The sequence below is a fragment of the Zosterops lateralis genome (assembly GCF_965231275.1).
Source record: "Zosterops lateralis genome assembly, chromosome: 7".
In the NCBI taxonomy this organism is placed as follows: Eukaryota; Metazoa; Chordata; class Aves; order Passeriformes; family Zosteropidae; genus Zosterops; species Zosterops lateralis.
The window spans coordinates 20,150,111-20,173,438 of record NC_139767.1 but is presented as its reverse complement, the minus strand read 5'-3'; the positions used below and the strand labels follow the sequence as shown (position 1 = coordinate 20,173,438).

The 23,328-nt window shown below is 34.7% G+C and overlaps 1 protein-coding gene across 1 annotated transcript in view; it reads right to left on the bottom strand.

Annotated features, from left to right (window-relative positions):
• Nucleotides 1–389: 389 nt before the first annotated feature.
• The window catches only part of TTC21B (tetratricopeptide repeat domain 21B), a gene marked incomplete at its 5' end in the record, with an annotated part of 34,581 nt that continues 11,642 nt past the window's right edge, over nt 390–23,328 (bottom strand). Inside the window, 18 exons of the mRNA XM_083864750.1 lie at nt 390–2,944; nt 3,894–3,961; nt 5,642–5,762; nt 6,638–6,862; nt 8,491–8,686; nt 9,114–9,275; nt 9,672–9,822; nt 10,529–10,610; nt 11,753–11,863; nt 14,786–14,974; nt 16,276–16,382; nt 17,826–17,964; nt 18,347–18,457; nt 19,136–19,208; nt 19,512–19,750; nt 20,470–20,694; nt 21,577–21,734; nt 22,179–22,308. Coding sequence (XP_083720876.1) covers nt 2,867–2,944; nt 3,894–3,961; nt 5,642–5,762; nt 6,638–6,862; nt 8,491–8,686; nt 9,114–9,275; nt 9,672–9,822; nt 10,529–10,610; nt 11,753–11,863; nt 14,786–14,974; nt 16,276–16,382; nt 17,826–17,964; nt 18,347–18,457; nt 19,136–19,208; nt 19,512–19,750; nt 20,470–20,694; nt 21,577–21,734; nt 22,179–22,308 — 2,565 coding nt within the window. The 3' untranslated portion in view covers nt 390–2,866. The remainder of the gene's footprint in view (nt 2,945–3,893; nt 3,962–5,641; nt 5,763–6,637; nt 6,863–8,490; nt 8,687–9,113; nt 9,276–9,671; nt 9,823–10,528; nt 10,611–11,752; nt 11,864–14,785; nt 14,975–16,275; nt 16,383–17,825; nt 17,965–18,346; nt 18,458–19,135; nt 19,209–19,511; nt 19,751–20,469; nt 20,695–21,576; nt 21,735–22,178; nt 22,309–23,328) is intronic.

Below are 23,328 nucleotides of genomic sequence, written 5' to 3'. Positions count from 1 at the left end.
TTATTTGCAGTAGTCAAACCTAGTCCAGAAACAGGGGGAAAAAACCCTCCAAATTCCTTCTACTCTATTTTTGTTAAGAATCTTACTAGTTTAGTCATTTTTAGCTATTCATAGTAATTATTTTTGCCTAATGATTCTCCCTAGTCCATCTTTCAACCACTGGTACAAATCTAAAAAAAGGGTTGCAAATTAAAACAGAAAACATTAATTTCCTCTAGAAGACATTCTAGGCATTCTGTACCTGCAGATGAAAGGAGGACAACAGAGAAGAGACACCTATGGCTTATGTTGCTATAGCTACAAGATGCTTAGATTTTCAGTTCCAGTGAATGAATCAATAGAAACCACAGCTTCACTCTCCTCTTTTATTCATCAAAGGCAAAACTGGAAGATGGGTTGCTAAGCAACATCACACTGAAGAGTGCAGGGCTTTGAAATTAGCATTACTGACTCCCCTCCATCCCAGAAGTCTTTTCCATTCAAACCCACTTATTAAGGAGCTAAAACCCCCCACCAAACTACCAGAACATGCATTTTTAAAGTAAGAAACAGTAAAAGCAAAGAGGTACGACACCAAACCATTTCTTCTGCAGAGAAAGTAAAAAAAACCAAAAAGCAGCACAGGAAAACTGAAATTGCTTATATTATAAAAGTGATATAGAAAAAACATTTATTTCTTCTGAGAATATTATATTAAAGCAAGATTTTTTTTCTGAAAGACTACTTAGAGCCTTTTTTAAACTGCAATCCAAAGACATGTTTCGTGTGTACTCCTATTCTGAAGACCTCAGCAATAAAAATACACCAGTGCCTAAATGGTTAATGGGAATTCAGAAATCTTATCTGCATGGTGTATACATAAAACTCTTCACCAAAAGTAAGCCACAGAAAGCCTGAAGCCTCAGTTTGATTTCTATCAACTAATTTCTGTATCTTACCATTGTCATGACTTAATCTGTCACACCCATCTAATGAAAGGCTAATGTCCATCTTATGAGAAAAGCAAATCACATACAGATGTCTTGATGTTTTTTAAAATATCTTGCACCTATTTTTTATTCTGAACTTCAGCTAAATGTTATTCCTATGCTATCCATGAAGTAACAACACATTGATCCTGCACAAATAAGGTTGTGTAGAAAGAAATATTGTTTTACTAGAATCTGCCTCAATAAATTCTAATTAACAGTGGAAAAAAAACACAAAAACACCAATGAGCATAGTTTAAGAATTTAAGCTCCCCCATCTTCAGCTTTTTCCAGATCTTTCCATGTTCCTCATTCCAATCCCATACCATGTTTTTTCCTAGTATACTAAATTTTCCTCCTCTGAGTTCTGTCATGCTGTAAAACTTACATGCAAAAACCAAGGGGTTTGTATTGTGCCACACTGACTGACAGCGCTCCAACAGAAGAGACAAAGCCACACCCTAAGTTTCAAGGACCCCTGGGAAGAATAGGACATTTACTTGAGTTTCTTCTCCATTCTAATATTCACACAAATCTTGCAATAGCGTTAAGAGTCCTGAGACACATCTATTCATTTTAGTTTAGCTGACCAACAGCTCCAATGTTACTGGAATGCAGGACCTAGCAACCACCAGCAGGCAGCATCAATGTCTAAGTGATGCACCTCAACATATTCAGAAAACAAGGCTAAAAATACCCCCAATACAGCACCCAGTTATTGATAAGCAAGATTAGATACAACAGTAGACAGCCTCCCTTTGGTAGCCTTAACATTTGAGTTGTCCTAAAAGGAAACCCAAAAATCAAACTGAAAGTGACTCTACAAAATGTCAACAGGGAAAGCTCAAAACTCAAATTGCCTATAAAATATATGAACGTAATCACTGCCATTAAGAATTTCCTTTTCATGCCAAAACATTATTTTTCTAGTAAGACACATACAACATCAAGTGCTGTTTAAAAACCAAATACAGCAGTTCAACAGTGTTTTTTCAAAAATTCTGCATCAGTGAAAAGAAATCCGATCTTTCTCCTTCCTTTCACTCATTCATGACACACTACTTTTCCCCTAAAGATTCACAGGTATATTCTGTATGTGAGACAAGATCATAATCCCCTATAATAAAAGTTACTTCCCTAAAAAGATGTTTTATAGAGATCAAATAAAATGAATGCCGATTTCTGCATATATGATTATATTGTCTACACATACAATGTTGAAAGACTATCCACTACAAATTAAGAAAGTTCTCTTCATGGAAATCTGACAGGTGGATACTAGCATGAGCAGAAAGTAAATTCTGTGTAAGACCTGCAGGATCTATGAAAGTCTTTACCGCGTATTTACATAGGATCTAAATTATAACTGTTACATTTTCATTTAAAAATGTAAAATTAATTGAAAACAATGCACATAGCTGTTTGTTTTCAAGAATTTTAAAAAAATAAAGCATGCCTTTAATATATGTAGAAATAACATCCCCTCGTAATTTATAAATACACCTGTACTAATAAAGATTACACTGTAATTACGAAGTAATGGTTTACATGAACTAAAACCCATCTTAACAATGCACCTCCACTAGATAAGACAGGTTGTTGTCTTACTGTTATTTCAAATAAACACAACAAAATATTGAATTATATGTTTAAAACATTTTTATAATGCCAATAACATTTTGTTATGATGACACTTTACATAACACACTGAATGAGAAAAAATACAGTTTTTTTCAGGTTTGCAGATTTTTCATAAAAATAATCCAGATCTCTAATACAGTTATATTCATCATATCCACAGTATTTTTTTGCTGATGTGGTCTCTGTCACTGCAGTATTTTGTTCATAGTTTCCACAGTCTGACTGGCAAAACTCCATGAGTCATACAAAAAACAAATTCAGTTTCTTAGAGATGCACGGGCCTTGTCCAGTATTTCCTTCCTGATCTTCGGATAGTTTGGATGTGCTTTAAGGACCTGTCAAAAGACAATACAACCCAAAAGTTCTGAGTTGGTAACCCCCCTCATCACTGAGCTTACACATTTAAAAACTAAAATGACAACATGACAACTTGGTTTTAAAAATGCACAAATATTTAATTGTGGATAGAAACCACCACACATGCCAGTCAAAACCAGTTCTATCAAAGACACTGATTCGTTTCCATTGTCCTTTCACCTTGGGGTAAAAGACATGGGGGTCAAGGGCTAAAGCCTCTGGGTGGCTTGAAATGCATGAATCAGAAGGGACCTCTGGAGACTTTTCTGAGGTTTTAAGCATACTTTCTCTGCAATGGTGAACTACCTTTATGTTTTCACTGCCCTGGCTCTTTCCTAGTGTAGTCAACCTACCTCATCTTCTTCCCTTCAATTCCCTCTTCTCTCTTATTCTTCCATTCATTTTGTCCTTCCTAATTATCTTTACTTCTCTCAAAAAGGGCAAATTTATTTTATTATTAGTATGAATAATTATTAATTCATAATGTTCCCTCTGCTTCTTTAATAGTAGCCCTTTCTCTTACTCTGCATTTGCTCTGCTTATGTTTGGACCATACAAAGATAATATCTCAAGTTACTTTCTAACAGTGTCTTATGATACTAATATTTGATTTGATAAATTTTTTGAGCTATACTTCTGTATGGATTCACCAAGTTGCAACCATGTGGCCAAAAGAAGGTGGTCCCATTTGAATATCCTTCACATATCTTAGTGAAGGGATATTCACTTTTATTTATCTGGTTCCATGGAGCTCAAGACAGCAGATTATGAAGAGGGTATTTAATTCAATAGAACTTTTTAGATAGGGCACTTTTCTGACATTAGGCTATGTATTTTAGAAATGTAAACTCGACCAAAAAGAAGGGTCATTATGTAAAAGAATATTGCTACACGAGACAGAGTATTAAACACATAAACAAATTCTACCTTATGGCAAACATCGATTGCATCAACATATCTCTTCCCTTTCAGGTAATTGAAAGCCAGCTTGTAGCCTGTAATTAAAGGGGTGAGGGGAGAAGGGGGAGAGGAAAAGCAAAAATTTCAGTTTCTGTACTGAATAACAAAAATAACACATTTAAAATTTATTTTAGGTCACTATGTGTTTCTAAAGTTAGTATGTTTTTTTTCTACTGTTGTCTTATATAAGCCTGGTAATGATCAAAATTGCCACTGAAAATCACTTCAAGTAGTAAATAAAAGTCCTTTACACACTGATAGCTATGTCTGAATCAAAAGGAGACATTATTCTAGACAGCATGTGCTACTACAGAGAATACATAATGGTTGCCTTCTTTCAATTACCATGGTATTCCACAGAGTTTCTAATTGTGGCCTGCAATACACTGTCCCTCTGTAAAGGTAATTCCATTATTAAAGGACAGAAGTAAACCAAAAAACAGATAATTAACTAGGGAATTAAAATGTTATTCAGTACCACTGTCAGCCGACCACTGATACAAAAAGTGACGTGGAATAGCTAAGTCACACAGCAATATGCCAGGCTGATACTTTCAACCTAAGAGGTAAAGCTCAAGTGTATCAGCCCAGACAGAGACTAGGCGTGAGAAAAAAACAATTATAAGCATGCAATTTCCCAAATTTGAAATTTTTTATCTTTTATTTTTAAACTTATCCTCACTGGCAAATACAGGATCTGATACCAGTTTGCATGGCTTTCCTTGCCAGATGGAAATTTGTGCTGCTTTAACCATTTTTGTTCTAATGCATGACAATCCTCACAATGCTGTAATGCAAAACTAGAAACAAGTGCACAAGTATCTTCAATATCATATTTTCTTTTGTATGCAAGATTATTTAATAGTTTAATTTCACTAAGGAACTCTCCTATCTAGACATCAAAAGGTTTTGTAATTTGTTGAATTACCACTCTAGAGGATTTCGAAATAAAAAATGAAAAGTCTTGATCTATGTTCTTTACAAACTCAAGAAATCACTGCTCTTTACTATTAAAACTTCTTTCTAATGCATTTGATTAACAACTGCAACAACCACCATGGCTCAGTCTACAGGAACATCTAGTAAAAATTACTGCACCCAAACTTATTTTTGTTTTTGTTTTTGTTTTGATATAAGCCTGGAACTTGACTAGTGCCTCAAGTTTTCAGTTGGCCATCTTCTTTAAAATAGATATATTTAAAGACATTTAAAGTAATTTGTTTTTTAAATCCTCACTCATGTACATAAAAACAGATCCATATAGATAATTTGAATTTTGAATAAAAAATTAATCAATGACTTGCCACCATCATATACATACATACATACATATATATGTATATATATATGAAATTATAAAATAATTTCTACTACAAACAGTATATAATCAATAACTATAAATACATTATTAAGGTTAATGCTGTACATACAGAAAAAGTTGTTCACAAACAGCCAACTAAAACTGTTTCAGATCAAACCTTGTACTAAAAGAGTAAGCAGAAACTTCTGAAGTACCATAAAGCTGCTACCTCTTGCCATGGGGGCTTTTCAAGTGACTGGTCAGGACGCCTTTAAATATTTGTGGTTTTTATGTGAGGAAAACCAGTGATACATTATTTCTATGGAAAATTAAAAGCAGTCTTTCCAGTAAAAGGTAGTTGTTTCATTTCTACCATAGTGCCCAAAACCGTACTTTATAGGTTATATATACGTGCCTACTGTTGGATTCGTCTGGTTTCCGTATTTCCAGGCCATCTCGTAATTTATTGCTGCATCCTTATATGCCTGTTCCTTTTCCATTATGTATCCCATGTATTCATAAGCCTTGCAGCATGACTGCAAAATATAAATATTCATTCAAAATTTTATTTAGGGAAGCTTGCATATAAATAATACTGACAACTTAATTGCCAAAATACTCCAAACCCATACAACTGGAAAGCACAAGTGATACTTGTCCTAACTTTGATGACACAATAGTCTTGATTTAAAGTATCTGTGTTACAAATGAGTTATATGGAATTATGCACTACTCCAGGTCAAGTGCAGAGTTCATCACAGAGGCCATTGCAATGATTTCTACAAAAAGATCTGTCAGTTAATAATAACCCCACACAGCTGCATTTCAAGTCTAGTGTTGTACCTTCCACAAATATTGCTTGGGTTTTTTTTCTTAAGAAAGTATGAGGTAAAGAACACATTAGACCTTGTCCCCTGACAATCTACCAGACAGTATTGCCACAAAAATTAATACCAGCATTAAAAAAAAAAAAATCCTGCACTGTAGCAGGCTTATGAACATAAACATTTAAAAATTAAGGTATGAAAGACACCGTATCAGTAAATGGAGCAAGTCTCCAAAATTTATACAGCCACATCTTTCTTCATCAGTTTTGTGAGACTCAGGAAAATTCATCTCTGACATTTCATAAATGCTCCAAGCTTTTAGAGTCCCCTCAGCTGAAACTTGCCTAAGTTAGTACAGAACATGAACAAAAATAACTAAGCAGAATTCACAGGTTTAATTAATACCCTCCAGTGTGAAGTTGGTGTTCTCCTGTCTTGTTTTGATCTGCTTCTCCTTAATAAGTGAAATACCAGGCAAATAAACAAATAAATACATTCCAAATTCTGTTTCAAAGGAAAAGTAAACATTTTGATGAATTAAAATAGAAAGGTACTACGGTTACTTTCAAAGTGCATTGACTTACCCTGTTATGACGAAGGCATCGTTTCAGAAGTTCACCTGCCATATCGTATTTTGCAGATTGAATATATATATCTGCAAGCAGAAGCCAACTCTTCTCAAACTCCTCTGCATCAATGGGATTCCAGTTCATTTTTGCAATCCGTTTTAAATGATTTCTGGCTCGTGGAGTTTGTTTCAAGATCATGTAGGCCGTCGCCATTCCCAAAAGTGCTGGTATGTGATCCTTCTAGAGTAAAAAGTACAGGGACTGCTTGATGCTTTTTTATTTTGATTTTAATTTTTTTTTTTTTAACTAAGACTTTCACCAGCTATCTAAAAACTAAACTAAAAGCTAAATCCCTGGAAATAAAGATAGAGCATCTAATCTTACAGACACGTTTTGCACCTAGTGCTACAATTATTTCTGTAATCATGATAACCACCAAGCACAAGAAATGCTAAAAAAATCCACAGGTATTTCATCTCACAAGAAAAAAAAAATATCAGGTACCACTAAGAGTTAAACTTTTTATATACAAATAAATACTTCCGATAAAGTCTGGAGTCACTTGGAAGTTACAACAAAAGTGATATTTTCCACTTGTAGAAGAGCCTGTCAAATATCAGTGCAAGGGACTCTGATTCCTCTTATTAGGTGTACAGCTCTTAAAAATGTAATGTCTAAACTGTATGTATCCAAGCTATGTATAAACAAATAGGATTCTTAAAAGCCACCATTCTATGCAAGAGCCTCAAAAGCAGGCAGTAAGAACTCCTGGCACAAGTGCACTTTTTGACATCCTGCCTTCATTAGTAAAGGATGAGAACGGGGCTCACATCTTGCAACTGCAACTTCCTCCTAAATGCAGACAGTAAGTAGTTCTATCAGCAGCTAACTGAAATGCTTCTTTCTCCTTCTCAGCGCTCCTGACTCACTGCTGGTATTCTGCCTCTTTATCTCTTTCTAAGATTGTGCCGTAAATACATTTTTCATAGTGGGTTGAAAAACACAAAAACATCTCACCAAAAGCACCCCTCCCACATAATAAGCTGAACCCCCTTCTCCCTCAACAGCCACACCTATCATGGATCCATAACCTTAGAAGCCTGAAGAGATTAAAACTATATTTTTTATGCAACGCTAGAGGGAATAATAAATAAACTGCAGCATTTTTCCTCGTGGAACTGTCACCATGTGACAAAGGTGCCACAATCACAGCATCTCAGATGAATTCTGAGTAGGCCTGGGAAGCCAGTACCGGAGGCAGAGATTGTCTGAGATTCCTAGAACTGCCTTACACCTAAGATCAGCCCCGGCATACTTGCCTCAGACAAGGTGCAGCTCAGCACACAGTTAAAGACTAGTACTAACTTACAGATTTTATAGCATTCTGATGGACTATATCTTTCTACAGCTGCTGAAATAAAATCTGTTGAAAGCTGCTGGTAACTGGAACATCCATTATTAATCCTAAAACTAATAACTAAAAATAGTTATAAAATGTTGAAGATTTTTACCATAAGGATCAATTTTGCCATAAAGCACTGCATAGATCATAAGACACACTGCTGGCAAGCCTGGGAATTAAAAAACACAAGCCCAGCAACAAACAGCCTACTCACATCTCAGTAATTAGCAATATTAGCATTTAGTTGGGTTCTAAATTTGCAATTCAACCAAAAACCTCTAAAATATATTGTTATTTCAGAAATGTCTTTTTCAAATTTTTTATGAAATATCCTTTGATAGAAAATGATCCTTAAAGCAACTAGCACTAACATATGCCACTGTTGCTGAAAGTAAACAGCAAGGCTAGGTAAAAAAATGTACTAAGTATGGAAGGAAAGAGTGAGGAAATGAGACAGGTTACTAACCTCAGCCACAACTATTTCTGTGAAAGTGTTCAGTGCTTGTTCAACATTTGATTTTTGTTTGGTTGCCATGAGACAGTAATTCTCCATGATTCGCAGCTGAATGTGACCCTGAATGGTTTGAGGCTTGAGCTCCTTCAGCAGGTTTCCTGCTGTTCTTACAGCCAACTGCACAGACTCCTGCTTCTCTGTAGAATTACTATTATAAGAAAAAAAAAAAATCTTCATAGAAGCTTATTTTTTTAATACACACTAAATTAATTACAAGTTAGAACTGCTTCTGTGCTAAAGACACACCATTTTGTAGAAAAATGACTCTGGTATATTGGCATTCTACACTGACTCTTCAACAACAGCAATTCCAACCCAACAAGCTGACTGTAACAGTGACCAGCATTCCAGAGAAAATCTACATTTTCTGCTTGACACTCACTTATTACAGTTAGAATGGTCTCTCACAATAACACAGAATACTCAAAGCACTAGATGATCTCAAAGTTCTAGCAATTTAACTTAAGGCACACTGTCAAGGGGCAGACAATGTGCCTTAATTTAAATTGCTGGAACTTCTTCTAGCAGAAGGAGATGACAGAATAACCCAAACAATATTTACTTAATTCACCTACCCTATGTCAGCATCGAGATTTTCAAAGACTTCTCCACCCACAGTTTCATTATCTGGGTTCAAACAAATTTCAATCATGTTGTAGACTGCATTCTGTCCCCAGTCACTGTCCTTTCGAGCTTTATTAAAATGCCGCAGTGCATCGTTTGGTTCACCTGTGTACCTACATAGATAATTAAAACATTTAAAGCCAGGCAAGTGAAATTGCCTGCTCCAAATTCCACCCAAATCCCAAGAAACCCAAGTATTTAAAAACAGATGACCCATTTACACACAGTAATACTGCAAGGTTTGGACAGCGCACATACTATTGCAAGGAACTTGTTTTTGCAAACTAAAAATAATCTAACAAGTTATAAAAGGTGAAGATAAACAGTATTACATTATCAAACCTTGAAGAACATCCTGAGATATTCAGAGAAACTAAGAATTTCCTTAAATCCTGACGCCTTAATTAAATCAACATAGCACCTTTAAATGATAATGGATAACAAGAAAATTAATTTAAATCTATACTACACAGTCAAATACATCTTATCTTAATTATAATTGCAAGTACCAAAGATACAATCCTTTGCAGTAGTGAAATCCTGGTTCAAGCTTTGTTCGGGAAGAATGTTTTTCAGCCATTAAAAGAAATCTTGGGACTTCTTCTAATTTCCCAGCTCTTCTTAACAGATCAATTAAGCGAGAGAGGGTTGCATAGTTATCTAAATATACAAATAATTAGGATACTGTAATTCTATTTATTTGCTATATGAATAAGCTAAGAAATAAAGAGCTTGGCTTAATTTTTTCACATATAAAAATGAGATATGATTTAAGATATAAGGCATATAACAGTAATCTCAGATACATAATGAAGATGTTAAGTGATAATTGCAGTATCTTTATATACAGGTTTTTATAGAAGTATAATTGTACTTCACTTTCAAAAGCACTCAAAACCATTTGCTGCATTCTTGTGATTTTTTTCAAAGTCCATTAGAAAGCTTTACAATCATTACAGTAAAAATTTAGTAGCTTTCTCTCTCGCCCCACCTTGAAAATCGCTAAAAAACCTGACTGTTCTCCAAGACAAGTTTCCTTTATTAGTTTTCAAATAAAATATTACCTTTGCGCTCATGTACTTGACATTTTTAATACAAAAGAAAGGGCTTTACAGTGAACAAGTAAGTAACACCCTATTTGTATTTGGCTTAAGGTAAACTATGCACATTACATTGCAGCAAAGTAAATTACTATATCTACAAGAAACAATTTTTATCATATTCCCCTAAAATACCTTTATGTTTTTAAACATGGTGATGGTCTTTGGCTTTAGTTTCCACTACATTATAAATAAAACATTTCTTCTTAATCAAGCAAAGATCTTTTATTCAGCTATTTATAAAAGTATCATTGGTAAATATTCACCTGGCTTGCGTTCCAGGAGCTGCTGGAAATGAAAAACAGCTTGTTCGTAATCTTGCTTCCTGAACATGAGATCAGCCATCATCTACAGTATTGAACAATTTAGAGAAAACAAAACAAGGTATTATAAATTGTGAAAATGTAAAATACAAATTATAAACGATGAATTCTGGTTATGCAGAGAGCTAAAACTATAGCTTTAAAATGCTGCAGGAGCTGCATGAGAAGTAAAGTCACTTGGACTTTTATTACTCTCTGGAAAACAAACACAATATACAACACAGGCGGGTAATAATGAGCAAGTGCATGAACACCTTTTCACATAAGGTAAAAATTAAAAGGTAATTAAGTAGTCTGCCCTATCTTTCAAATATGTTTTTTTAACCATTGCATAGTTGTACTCCTAATTTTATTTCCAATAACTGCAGATTATGCACATGGAAAAGCAAAGTTAGTTTAAAGTTAAGGAAAAAGAAAGATGATGGCTCACTCCAGCAGGGAAGGTGAACTGAGTTGCTTAATTTCAGTTTCTCTCCACTGATAGTTAGCTAATATAGAGTAGATTTAATAACATATTTCAAGAGTGCTATTACTTCTGTTCACATGTCACAGTAGAACAAATTTCAGATGTTAGACTGCCATGAGAAAATAAATCAGTCCCATCTTGAAATAATTTTGGAAATTAGTGTGTTACATCAAAAACTACTCAGTCTATTGAGCCATCTTTTAGGCCAAGAAGTATCCTTGGAAGTCCTGGACAAGAACCTGCAGCTATGATTAAATCTTGTTAAGTAGGAATATGATTAACTAAGTTTGAATGATGCTATAAAATTACCTAAAATACATGGTTCTTTTCTTCTAGCACTTAAAAAAAATGTTTTAATATTACTGTGCTGGAAAAATATCTTCTTCTTTGAGTATTAGCCAATTATCAATAGAACATGCACTAAGCCATACTTTATCTAATCTTGCTACACTACTTTTTCCTTTACTTCTAAAGTCTCATTTTATATTGAGATAGAACAACAGCTACGACTGCTAGAAACTTCATATTAAAACATGATCTGTCATAAACAGAAAAACATTTTGTTGCCATGGATTTTTCACGTATTCTTTGGAATCACAAAGTTGGAGGCTTTTTTAAAAGTAGTGCTTTATAAATATATCATATTGCAGGCACACAAACTTTGAAAAGCATTGATGCAGGATTATTTTAATAATACATACCACTGTTGCTGCTTCATTATCTTGGTCGTTCTTCAGCAGTACAGAACACTGATGTTGACAGGCATCAGTATCATCTTGTGCAAGATATAAACGTGCAAGTTCCAACATTGCCTGTATATTAAAATATTTAACTGTATGTGATTCAAAGATAAAGAAAGTTGGTTCCGTTCTGAGTATCAACCTGGTATTATAGGGCTCCAGGGAAAAATTGTATCTCCACTAAAGAGAGCCTTTTCTGTTGTTTTCTTTGGGCTCTCAGTCAACTAATATAATCCATTTTCATTCCCTCACCTTTTACAACAGACAAAATTTTTCTTCTTCTGAGAAGTACTGTAAAGGTATATTGAAAACAGGGCTGCTGAGATAGCACTGCTCTGAAGACATTTTGGTATGAATAATGTTCTTGGAAAAATATAAGTGAAAGTAGTTTTAAATGCACTGAAAAAACTAAGTATCTCATTAACATTCACCAACTAATTCTGGAGTACCAGTTTCACAAGGAACAATTTTCTTATTTGATTTTCCAACCTACCACATTAAGACTCTGTGTGAATCCATTTCTGAGAAGCCACCACAGAGTAAATATTGACAACTGAAATGTACACCAGCAAACATTCTTAAAGCTGAAGTTCCATCACAAACTATTCTGAATAAAATGCCACAGAAAAGTTTATAAACATGAGTTACCACAAATTCAATCAAGTTTTTATTGAAGCAAACAGAAGGTAAACTGATCACAAAGCAAAATTAGCAGTAGTTAAACTGTAAGTCACTCCCACTTAATTTTAAATGGTGTTTTGATTTTGTTTCCAAAGGGAGGCATTTATAATTGCATCATAATTCTTTCACTAGTTCCACTTGTGAGAGGCACTTCTGAATCAAAACAGTGTTTTGAACATCCTGTTCAGAATATGCAGGCTCCTAGCACAGTTTTTAACAACTGTTTTCTTCCTACTTCCTTGAGTTCTGTTCATACTCAAACATATACCACGTAATTCTGAAACAGGAAGGCAGGTGGGTAAGCACTGAAATGATACAGAGAATGCATGCATGTCAGAACTGTAACTATGAAAGCTTTCTTTAAGCTGCTGCTCTTGTGTGCACAACTCAGTGGAATACCAAAAGGCAGTCTTGGAGTCAAGGAATGCTTCCTGCAGGAAGCGAAAAAGCCAGCTAAATTGGAGCTCTACACTAGATTCTAGTAAGTGGAAGTGGTCTCTAAATTTTCAACTCCAACACAAATGATACTATAAAATGATGTGCATGATGCAATCTGCAATCCCCTTCAAGTCTCCACCTGGAAACTGCATTGCCTCTTACCTGATCAAGGAAACAAAGGTTTACCAGATTTAACCATGCAAAACAAAATGACACAACTCCCCTCTGACATGGACTGCAATCTTTTCACATTTACCTGAATAAATGCATTTCAATCCATTCTGGGTTACTTTGGCTAAAATACAGGATATTGTGTTCTGACGAAACAAGGTACAGATAGCTTCAAAGGAATTTCCATTATTTCCATATATAATTTTAAGGAAAGTAAATTGTCAAGGTGCTGAGAAACAGATGGACTTTTAACAGCTCAAAATAATATTTTGTAATCTAAAATATTTCAATTCTAATCTTGTACTAGCAATGTTTTTAAAAATGAAGTGAAGAAAACAAGTTCAAATCTACTGTAACTATAAAAACAGATTGAGATAACTTCTTTATACTAGTTGTCTAACAAAATATTTTCCTTTCATTACTCAACAAGTAGGCAGCAAGTTATTAATCAGAAATTCAGACTTATTTTCTAAGATGTCACTGTATTCTGTGTTGCTAGCAAAGTAGGATGAAAGCAAAAACCTTCAGTAATATCTAACAGATATTTAATACAAATGTCTACATCTTGTAACAATGGGAATCTCTCAAAAGTATGATTTTAGCAAGAACTGAAGGGAAATGCCATGTTGGTATTTCAGTACTGGCATGAAAAACAAAAGTAAGGCTTTGATAATGATAAAAAAGCCACAGCTGTACCTGTACCATGACAGGCAGCTCTTAATGGTAGAATGGGGAAATCACCATTTAAGAATGTCTTTATTTCCTTCCCAATTTATTTTTCTTCTCCATATCATTCTTAGAAAATGTCTTGAGAGAAGTCTGTCTCAAATAACACTGAAGTTGTGGCTTTTGGAAAGACCTAGATTCTTGGAACCACAACACATGAGCTCAAATACTAAAACTAAGTTATGTATTTCACAGCTCATGCATGTGAAAGTTGTTCAATAGCAAGCATCAAAATAGAAAGTCTTCACATACATCTAAGTATATAGTATCATTATGATAGAAAATCATAATGATAAATGAGCAAAAACTGTATTGATTTATTTTTAATCTAAAAAAAAACTCACTAAAGATGGCACTTAATTTTTGTGCTTATTATAATTATAAATTTCTTAGACTTTTGCTTCTCCCTCTCTTATTTCCAAAGCCCACAGTTATGAAATGATAAGAAGGAAAAGGAGGATAAAAATAAATCCAAATTTACCTGTATTTATCAACCTGTGGGAATGAGACTGTGCAGAGAAGAGAGACGCAGTAAAATAATCCTGCTCAAGAAGAGCAACATTTTGTGACTAAAATCAGAATCCTACCAAGTCCAGATAAAAATCTAAAACTGCTAAAGTAGACACAGAAAAGACAGAAATTGTCTGTACTGACCAAAATCACTGGGAGTTCATTTCAGAGGACAGGCACCACGCAAGATTAAACAATCTCCATCATTACTGGTACCTGAAGACAGGCTCACTGTGAGTGCATGCAGACACCACTTGAGTCAGGAGTTCTTGTAAGAGACAGAAGTTAGCAGTGCATGCAACTATTCTATCATGGTAAACAATGAAGGGGAGAAAGTTCAAGGTTCTATACATATCATGAAGCAAAAATAATTGCAAATTATTCTATTATGGGGATAACTGCAAGTGTTTTGCTACCTCTAAAAACCGAAAGGAAAAACAATGCAAAATAGTCAGAGGGAGAACTGACCTTGTTATTGGTTTCACAGTGAACAAGGGCTTCTTTGTAAAATTTAATTGCTTTTTCATAGTTTCGCTGGGCTGTCGAATGTTTTGCAATCTCAGCACAAATCTCAGCCGCGAACTGTTTCTGTGCAGGAACTGCATCCAGCTGCTCTACGTGCGCCCGTTTGAGCACTCTGCCTTGTAATTCCCGGGCCTGTTGCGGAGAAAGCAGTGAGCAAACACTGTCAAAGGAATTCATTTCATTTATCTGCTATAAAATAGTGTACTTGTTTGTTTTTTTTTTAAGAGAAGGAAGCACTAATACTATTCTGCTTCTTACACTCCTACCATTTTGCCTAGCAGGGAATTAGAACTAAAACACAAAAGTAACATCCGGGGAGAACTTCTAACATCTCCCTGAAAACCAAGGGAAGAAATTTAAGTTAGTCTTGCTGAAATCAAAATGCAGGTGTTTTGAGTAAATGAATGTGGCATCAAAAGGAAAAGGAACAGGAAAATATTCTAAAGAGAATGGGTATAAGGAAGGACAGTTTTGAGGGCTGCAGTAAAAACAACAAAAAAAATCTAAAAAGACAGTAAGTTCTTTGAAATGTGATATAGTGAGAAACCTGGAATAATTAAAAAAGCAAAGAAAAGAGAAGGAGACTGCTAATGGGGAATTTTACATTTAAAGGAGAATTGGGGGGTAAAAAATCAACTTTGAGAGAGAAGGAAGTACATTATAAGGAAAAAAATAACTAAGAATTTAACAAAGATAAATCTTACATATATTGGTATTTAAACCCTTACATACAATTACCATTCTAACCAATCTGCAGACTTTTCTTGCTGGTCAGAAGATGCTACCAAGGCTTACCATTTCTTTTACATTCACTTTAACACAGTGGAGGTGTAATAGAAAAGAAAGTACTGACCACATCTCTTGCTAAACCTTTTTGTTGAGAAAATATTTTCTAAAGGATTAAACTTCTAGCTTCCAACTTTATTCTTTCAAGTCTCAGTCTGAGGGATAATATTGAACAGCATAATGGACAGACCTTATTATTGCTATTTAATACTAATACTGCTGTTTAGCAGTACAACAAAACAACAGGTAGCCATTGAAAGCTGTTCCATTTTGCTCTGTGAATGGTTTTCAATGCTGAGCTAAAGATATGTAATCTACCTGCCCTCATGGCCAATTTTGTTTTCACCTGATATGCTAAAACTATGCTCCACACACAAATGAAGGCAAAGTAAGACTTCAGGCTTGCAGTAAAAGCCTGAATTCTGATCTAAAATTCAGATAACACTGCTTGCAAAATCCTCAGACTGTGTAACACCTCATGTACTTTACATTTCACAGCAGTCACAGGTGCTTTATCCCCAGCATACACTCATTTTCCACATTCACACAGATATTATGGTTAGAATATGGGATGAAAGTGGAACCAGGAGTAAGTAAACATGAGGACATTGCAAGTTTTCACAGGTCTTTTTGGTTTTCCTCTTTACCTGTTGTAATGAAACAATAGCTCTGTCAATCTTCTCCATTTTGTTATAAATTTTTGCCAGAAGTACCTGGTAACGTACATCCTCCATCAGAGAAGACAACTCATTAACTGTAAGAATGACATTAAAGAGACGTTATTCTTGAAGGAACAGATCCCAGTAAAGTCAAAGAAGAAACCCATCACATCCTCCAGGCAAGAGCTTACATGAGAAATTCACAGCTCTATCTTACTTAGAATTGTGATCTGACTTGGTGCATTGCTGGTGGGCTGAGTATGTTGGTAGTAAGCAGAGTAAACATTACAGATTACAAACAAAGTGAGATTTAAGGGTAAAGGTACTGAAAGATGCAAAGATATTTTTAAAAAAATGACTGTCAGATCTATTTGCATTTTGAGAGGCATGAGAGAAAATATTTTGATGCAAACAGACAGGAAATAAAGCCATTCCTGTTTAGACATTTCTTGTCTAAATCCTCCTTAAAGTCAATAAAAAATGTCCAAATTGATACAATGTGCTACTCTCTACATGCAAAAAGCATGAGACTGTTTGATGAAATATCTAGCCAGACCTCAAACTATGCCTCCTTTGGTAGAGTCCGGAACAGACACGAATACAGAATTATTTTAACTAAATATTTCAGTATCTACTTAAAAGAAGCATGCTGCTTTTGAAGAATAGTTAAAATACAAATGCATAAATTAGTATTTGAAGAATTCAAGCCTTCCCTGGCTTAAATTTATTTTACTCTACTGACAAAGCAGTATCTTGAGCACAGTTCCACATTAAAATATAGACATCACCAAAAATTTTGTTTTATCTTTATTAAAATTAAGGAGTATCTAGAGCTATATTCTGTCAGAAAACTGGTCTGCAAGGTGCTGTAATTGTGACATGCTATTCTAAATCAGAGATTAGACTATGCAACTTAGACCATGTAAGATCATTCCCATCAGTATATTTCCTATAATTCTTTTTTTTTCCCCACAAAGGATATTCTAGCATTTCCATAAATAATTATTAAATTTTTCAATAATTTTCCCAATCAGCCAAAATAAACATTTTTCTCTTAGAGGATATGTGTATATCAACACACTAAGGCATTTTAAAAAAAGACTTTTTCTTTCATTTTAATATATGAAGGTAAGATTTTAAAGTACACGGGGCAAACTGTATTTACTGATAATTATTTTTCCACACTAGAAAAATCAAGCTGTCTTGAGCATGACTATTAAATTAGTCAGATCCTCAAAGGCTTAACTAAGACAGGAATACAATGTTAAATCAGAGGACTCTTTCATTAAGAAGTAAACAAGACGGAAAACCAACACACCCCTGCAAAGCATAAAAGTGTTATAGTGACATAAGAAAACCTTATAGAATGGACTACTAATAATACTGTTTCTCTATTCAGACAGCCACAAAGGTTAACAAATGGAATTAAACCACTGAAAAAGAAGTGCCCATGAACTCATTTACTCCTTAGAGTCATGCAGAAAACACAAATAACAGTAGAAATTGTATGTTTTCCTGTGAATCAATAACAGTCCTACCAGGCTCATGATCTAAAGCTTGCTGAAGTACTTTTTCTGCCTGTTCATACTGCTTCAGTTTCATTAAAAGCTCAGCCAAATCATAGCAAAGGAAGTTCTGTTGGCCATTTCTCACTGCAGCCTCATAGTAACCGATTGCCTTGAAGGAAGAAACAAAAATGTGTCTATAATTGAAAGACAAATCTTAAAGACAATAACCTTGTTACTTAGGTATTTAATGACATGTTGCTTACAATTTTCTTTACTTTTTTTCAATGAAGAAGTAATAAAACATGGGTTTGAGTGCAGGCCCAAGTCCACTGCAAGTCACCACAGCTACAATTCAACACATTTGAATCCACTAATGTGTGGATCCCTCAACTGTGCCTTTGGCCCAATGATCTGAAGGGAATCTACAAATTTACTTTCAAGATAAAATGTCTATTTTAGCACTCTGAAATATAATACTTTTACTCAAGCAAAGCTCACAAAGCTTACACAGAACTCAATTGAATTAACCTAATACAGTTCTTATAGAATACCTTTGAGTAGTTATGTGTTTTGATTAGGGCTTTTCCAATTTTACTTGCTAAAGATGGATCTTTTGGATTTTTCTCCAAGGCCTGCTCGTAGACTTCTATGGCTTCATCAGGCTTTAACAGTAAAATATAAACACATGTAAGTCAAAGATCAAGATAAAAGGTGTATGAAGAAAACAAAATCCGGTAACAACTCCAGGAATGACTGCCATGCACTACTGATTCATAAGCTACAATACTTCAAGAGAGCAGAAGGGCTACTATAAAGCTGCAGGAAGTGTAAAGCCCATGTAAATCAATGTTTTCATGCTAGAACAAAATATGGAGAGACTTAGCAAACAAACGAGTTTGAATAAACTTCACTCTTTTTTCATTGCAATTTCTCTATTACTAGTTAACACTACTAGTTAACAAAGAGGCAGATGTCTCTTTGGAGATCTTTGGAGATCTGTCTAGAATTATTCGAAGTTTCAGAACACTATTCTAAACATCTCCAGCTTCTTCGTAGTTTCAATTTAGCTTTCACTCTAGGTATTTGTTAGCCTTATGAGGCAGAGCTGTTCTAGAAAACATTCCCTCTTTGACTTTCACCAAGTAAGCTTTTAAAAGAAATGTATTTTCAATAGTTTCTAAATTAAACAGTTACTCATAGTCAATATTTATTGTTTTACATGCTAAAGCAATTTCTGTTTGACAAACATCAATCAGTAAGAGTCAGCATGCCACAATGTTTCAACTAGACAAAGTCAACAAACGACTCAAATATTCCATTCATCTCTAGCAAGCACTCACCTCTTGAATATTCATGTATGCATCACCAAGAAGAAGAAAAGTATGAGCACTTGGCAGTTTTTCTACTAGGTCACTGGAAACAGAAGACAAAACCTTGCTCAGTATTTAACATGTCAATACTGGTATCTAAACAAGGTAAGGGCACAATTTTATCCTCTGCAGATTTTAGTTTTTATTTCTGAAAATCAACCAAAAAACCCCTGAAATATCTTTTCAAAATAAGACTTCCAATCGTCATTTTAAAAGTTACCACATTTACTCAAATTAATTCATGTCACTAAGTATTTCCCATTTATTGCAGTAGAAATAAAAAATGAGTTCACCATGCTATCAGTAAACATCTAGAAAACTATTTATGCACTCCACAAACTCTTACCGATAGCAGGCGGCATATAACTTCTTATCTTTCCTATACTGAAGATAAATATCTGCCATTTTTTCTTTAGCTTGTACAAAGTAAGGCTGTTCGGGTGTAATATTGCGGAGCATAGTCAAGGCATGTTTCACATCTCCTTGGGCAATTGCCAGATCTGCATTTGCAATCACAACTCTTAGCTCCTCGGGTGTTCCAGAAAATTCATTAATGGCGTCTTGGATGACTATAGCAGCTTCATGCTGCAAATAAAAACAATAGAATTAATTTAGTTCCTGTCATTGAACAGCCAAAAATAAAGACATCGTAAGCATTTATGGGCATTGTGCAAACCAAGCAAAAAAACCACAAAAACCACAAATCATCGTATCCACTTGTTTTGCTCTAATGTCTTTGATTTTTTAAATAAAATTCTTGTGATATGGACTACTATAAAAAGTTTTACATTTATGTTGCATATATACAAGTACACGCTCAAACTTCAGCTATAGAACGCTTCCAGCACCTTGTTCCAACAGGTCCTGCTTTGAGCAGGCTGGCCTCCAAACCACAGGACTGTATGGCTTCTCTTATATTCTTATCCATAGGTAGTGTCCTATTGCTTATCCAGACACAGCTGATAGTAGGGGGATGCTGATACACAGAGATAAGGACATGATCCAAACCTACGGCTAATAGCACTCTGACATCAAAACAGGGATCTACATCCCAGCAAATGAACATCAACAGTGTGAAATGGCTTTTGTAGACTCAAAATTGACCTGCAAGCAATTTTGGGTTTTTTTGCTCCATACAATTCAAGGAACTTAAGTTCTCAAACCAGATATTCACATGCTGGAAATTTTACTAAGCAAATCCTCTTGGCGAAAGAAGAGATGGTTTTCCATTCTGAACTAAAAGAAATGGGAAGAGGGAATTGTTTTCAGGTGTGTTTTGTATTTTAGCAGGTTTGCCATCTTACCGGTTCTCCATTCAAACGATGAGCTTCTACCAACTCTAGGAACACAGACACACGATCACTTGCATCAATTTCAATACTTTTTCCTTTTGATTTTGAGGAAGCTGTAGCTTTTCTCATTCCAGGCAAATTCCTTGCCATCTGTAAGGTTTTAATAGCTTCTGATATTTCTCCCATCTTCTTTTGGGTTTGAGCCTTGATTAAGTGATACACAGGATGTTCTCTCACCTAAAAAAAACACGATAAAGAGTTTCCAAACTTTACTTGATGTAATCAATATTTTTAAAATATTGATTTTGGTTTCTTTTTTTCCTCCAAATACACACAAATTCAATTTCAAAAATTTACTTATGAAAATATAAGAATTGTCAGAGTATGCAAACTAGTAATTTAGCAATTTTTTAATTACAAAGAAAAACTATGACATGGGATGAGACTTTGGAATAGAACAACATTAATTGCTGCTTTATTTTAAACTATACTGAATTTTAAGGTATTCTGAGTGTCTCCCACACTGCTGTGTGCACATTCACAAGACTATTAATTAAAGAAAATATACAATCATTATTTGCCAGAAGTCCTGCATGCCATTCTTCACCTTCCTAAAACATACTTCACATGAAACAAAAAGTCTATAAGAAAAATATAGCTCTGTGAAATGGCAAGGACCTCAATTAGGCAGCAAATTAGATATTAATCTTCAGCTTTCTTGTATTACTTGGAGGAAGAAAGAAGATGGGACATGCTTGCAAAGAAATGGCAGTTTTCAGCTAAGTGGTCTCAAGACACTTGGGCAAAACTCAGACCTAATGAGTGGTGGGTGTGTGTGTGTGTATTGTGTTCCCAACTCTATGCTAACCCTACATAAAGTCCCACTGATGTCAACAATGCAATGTATAAGACCCATAAAGTGTAACTTGGGAGGTGTTAGTTTTGTCTTCATGGTCATTTCTTCGATAAATATTCAGATACCACATTCATATAAACATTTAGATATTAAACTTGTAGTGCAAGAGTTATAAATGGTTCAGTTGAAAATTACTATTTACAAAACATACAACTTCAGATGGCTGACTGAATAGAATTATTTCATTCTTTTGTTCAACTCACCTCAAAATTATAGCTTAAACACAGTTCCAAGGATTGAGAACACAGCTTGGCATTGTTTTGAGCCAAATACACCTGGGCCATCAGTAAGTGTGCATCTGCATAAGAAGGGTTCCTTTCCAGACAGTAATGTAGATTGCTATGGGCTGCCTCAAAATCCCCTAGGAAGTGGGGAAAGGAAGGTGAAAACACAGTTGATATGAAATAGAGGTTATATACATAGCATTTTTATTCACCTGTTTTTTTTAAATAAATGTTAGCATCTAGCGAATAAACTCATATACAAAGTATTATAAGGTTATGACATGAAATCAAAAGCAGGTCAAAAGTATGACATTTTCCTATTGCTCTGTAAATTATCAGTAAATCATTCAGTAAACTAATTTTTTGGGAAAAATAGATTAAAAATACTATATTTATATGTCTGTACAATTAAGACACTATCATAAAGGACAAAAAATGAAGAGCAAATGTTCTTCACTTAGCTGTAACATAGTGTTCTGCAGTGAAAGAAAAATATTCATTATTACTTACAAGTGTAAAATTAATTCTTTATATTAAATAAACTAAGAAGGCAGTTAACTACCCATTCATACAACTATTACCTGACAAGTACTTCACTTTGGCAATTAAAAAGACAGCTTGTTGAAGACCAGGCACAGTTTTTACAACAGTTTCAAGAACTGAAGCACAGTGCTTGAGAAGTGGTGAAGGAGACTGCCCAGGACTCGCAGGCTAGGAGCAAATGAAACAAGTAAGTAATACAAAAAGAACCCCAACAAATTACCAAAAACCAGCATTTGAATCAACAGGTTTTAGATTTAGATTTAATTTTAAGTCCAAGCTTCACTTTAAACTCAAATGAGCATTAGCAGTGCCTTGCTATTTCCTGCAGTCAAAGCAGCTGTTGTTGTGAAGAAATATAAAAAACTCTGAAATTTAATAGAGCAACTTCTTGGTATCAGCAGACAAGACATTCTCAGAATTCAAGGACAATAAAACACTTCAGACCTGACATACACAGAAGAGTCAGGCCATAAACACTTGGTTACACATTCTGAATTACCAGGCCAACTCATCCAACACAGCAGGACCATGAATTAAATTTCAAGAAAGCTGAAGTTGGAATGAATGATGAGAAGGTTGGGAAGAAAAGGTTCTGGTCTTGTCATGCCTACCCTCAGCCCACACCACAGAACATATCCATACTGCTAGCAACAAACTGAAAATAGAAGCTGAAAAATAGCTACTTTCATGCAAACTGCTAGTACAATATATCACATTTTAGCTCCTTTTTATCAGAAACATTATTCATTTCCCTCTGTTACTTTGGCTAGTTGCTAACTGGTTTATACATTAAAAACGAAAAAGGCAACCTAAACATCATTCTGTTCACAAATAGTATTTCCACAGGACCCAAAACCAAAATTGAAGCCTCCACCACCTAGCTAACTCCTCACTTTCAAACACCATGTGGTCCTTTTTGCAATAAAGAGGTAAAGGAAACTTCAGCAAAGGCCTGTCTTTTCTTCTAAAAATCTTTCTACGGACCACAATTGAGAAAAGCAATTTTAATTCCAAATTAAAAACCACCACTGCCGTTCAATATTTCCGGAACGTATCCAAGGGAAGTCTTCAGACAAGAGCACAACCTCATAGAATGGTACTTCCTGTCACTGCCATCTGTGACATGCAAATGTCACTGCTACTCATCTTTTAGACTTTCAAACACTGTCATTTTCTAATAGATAGTGA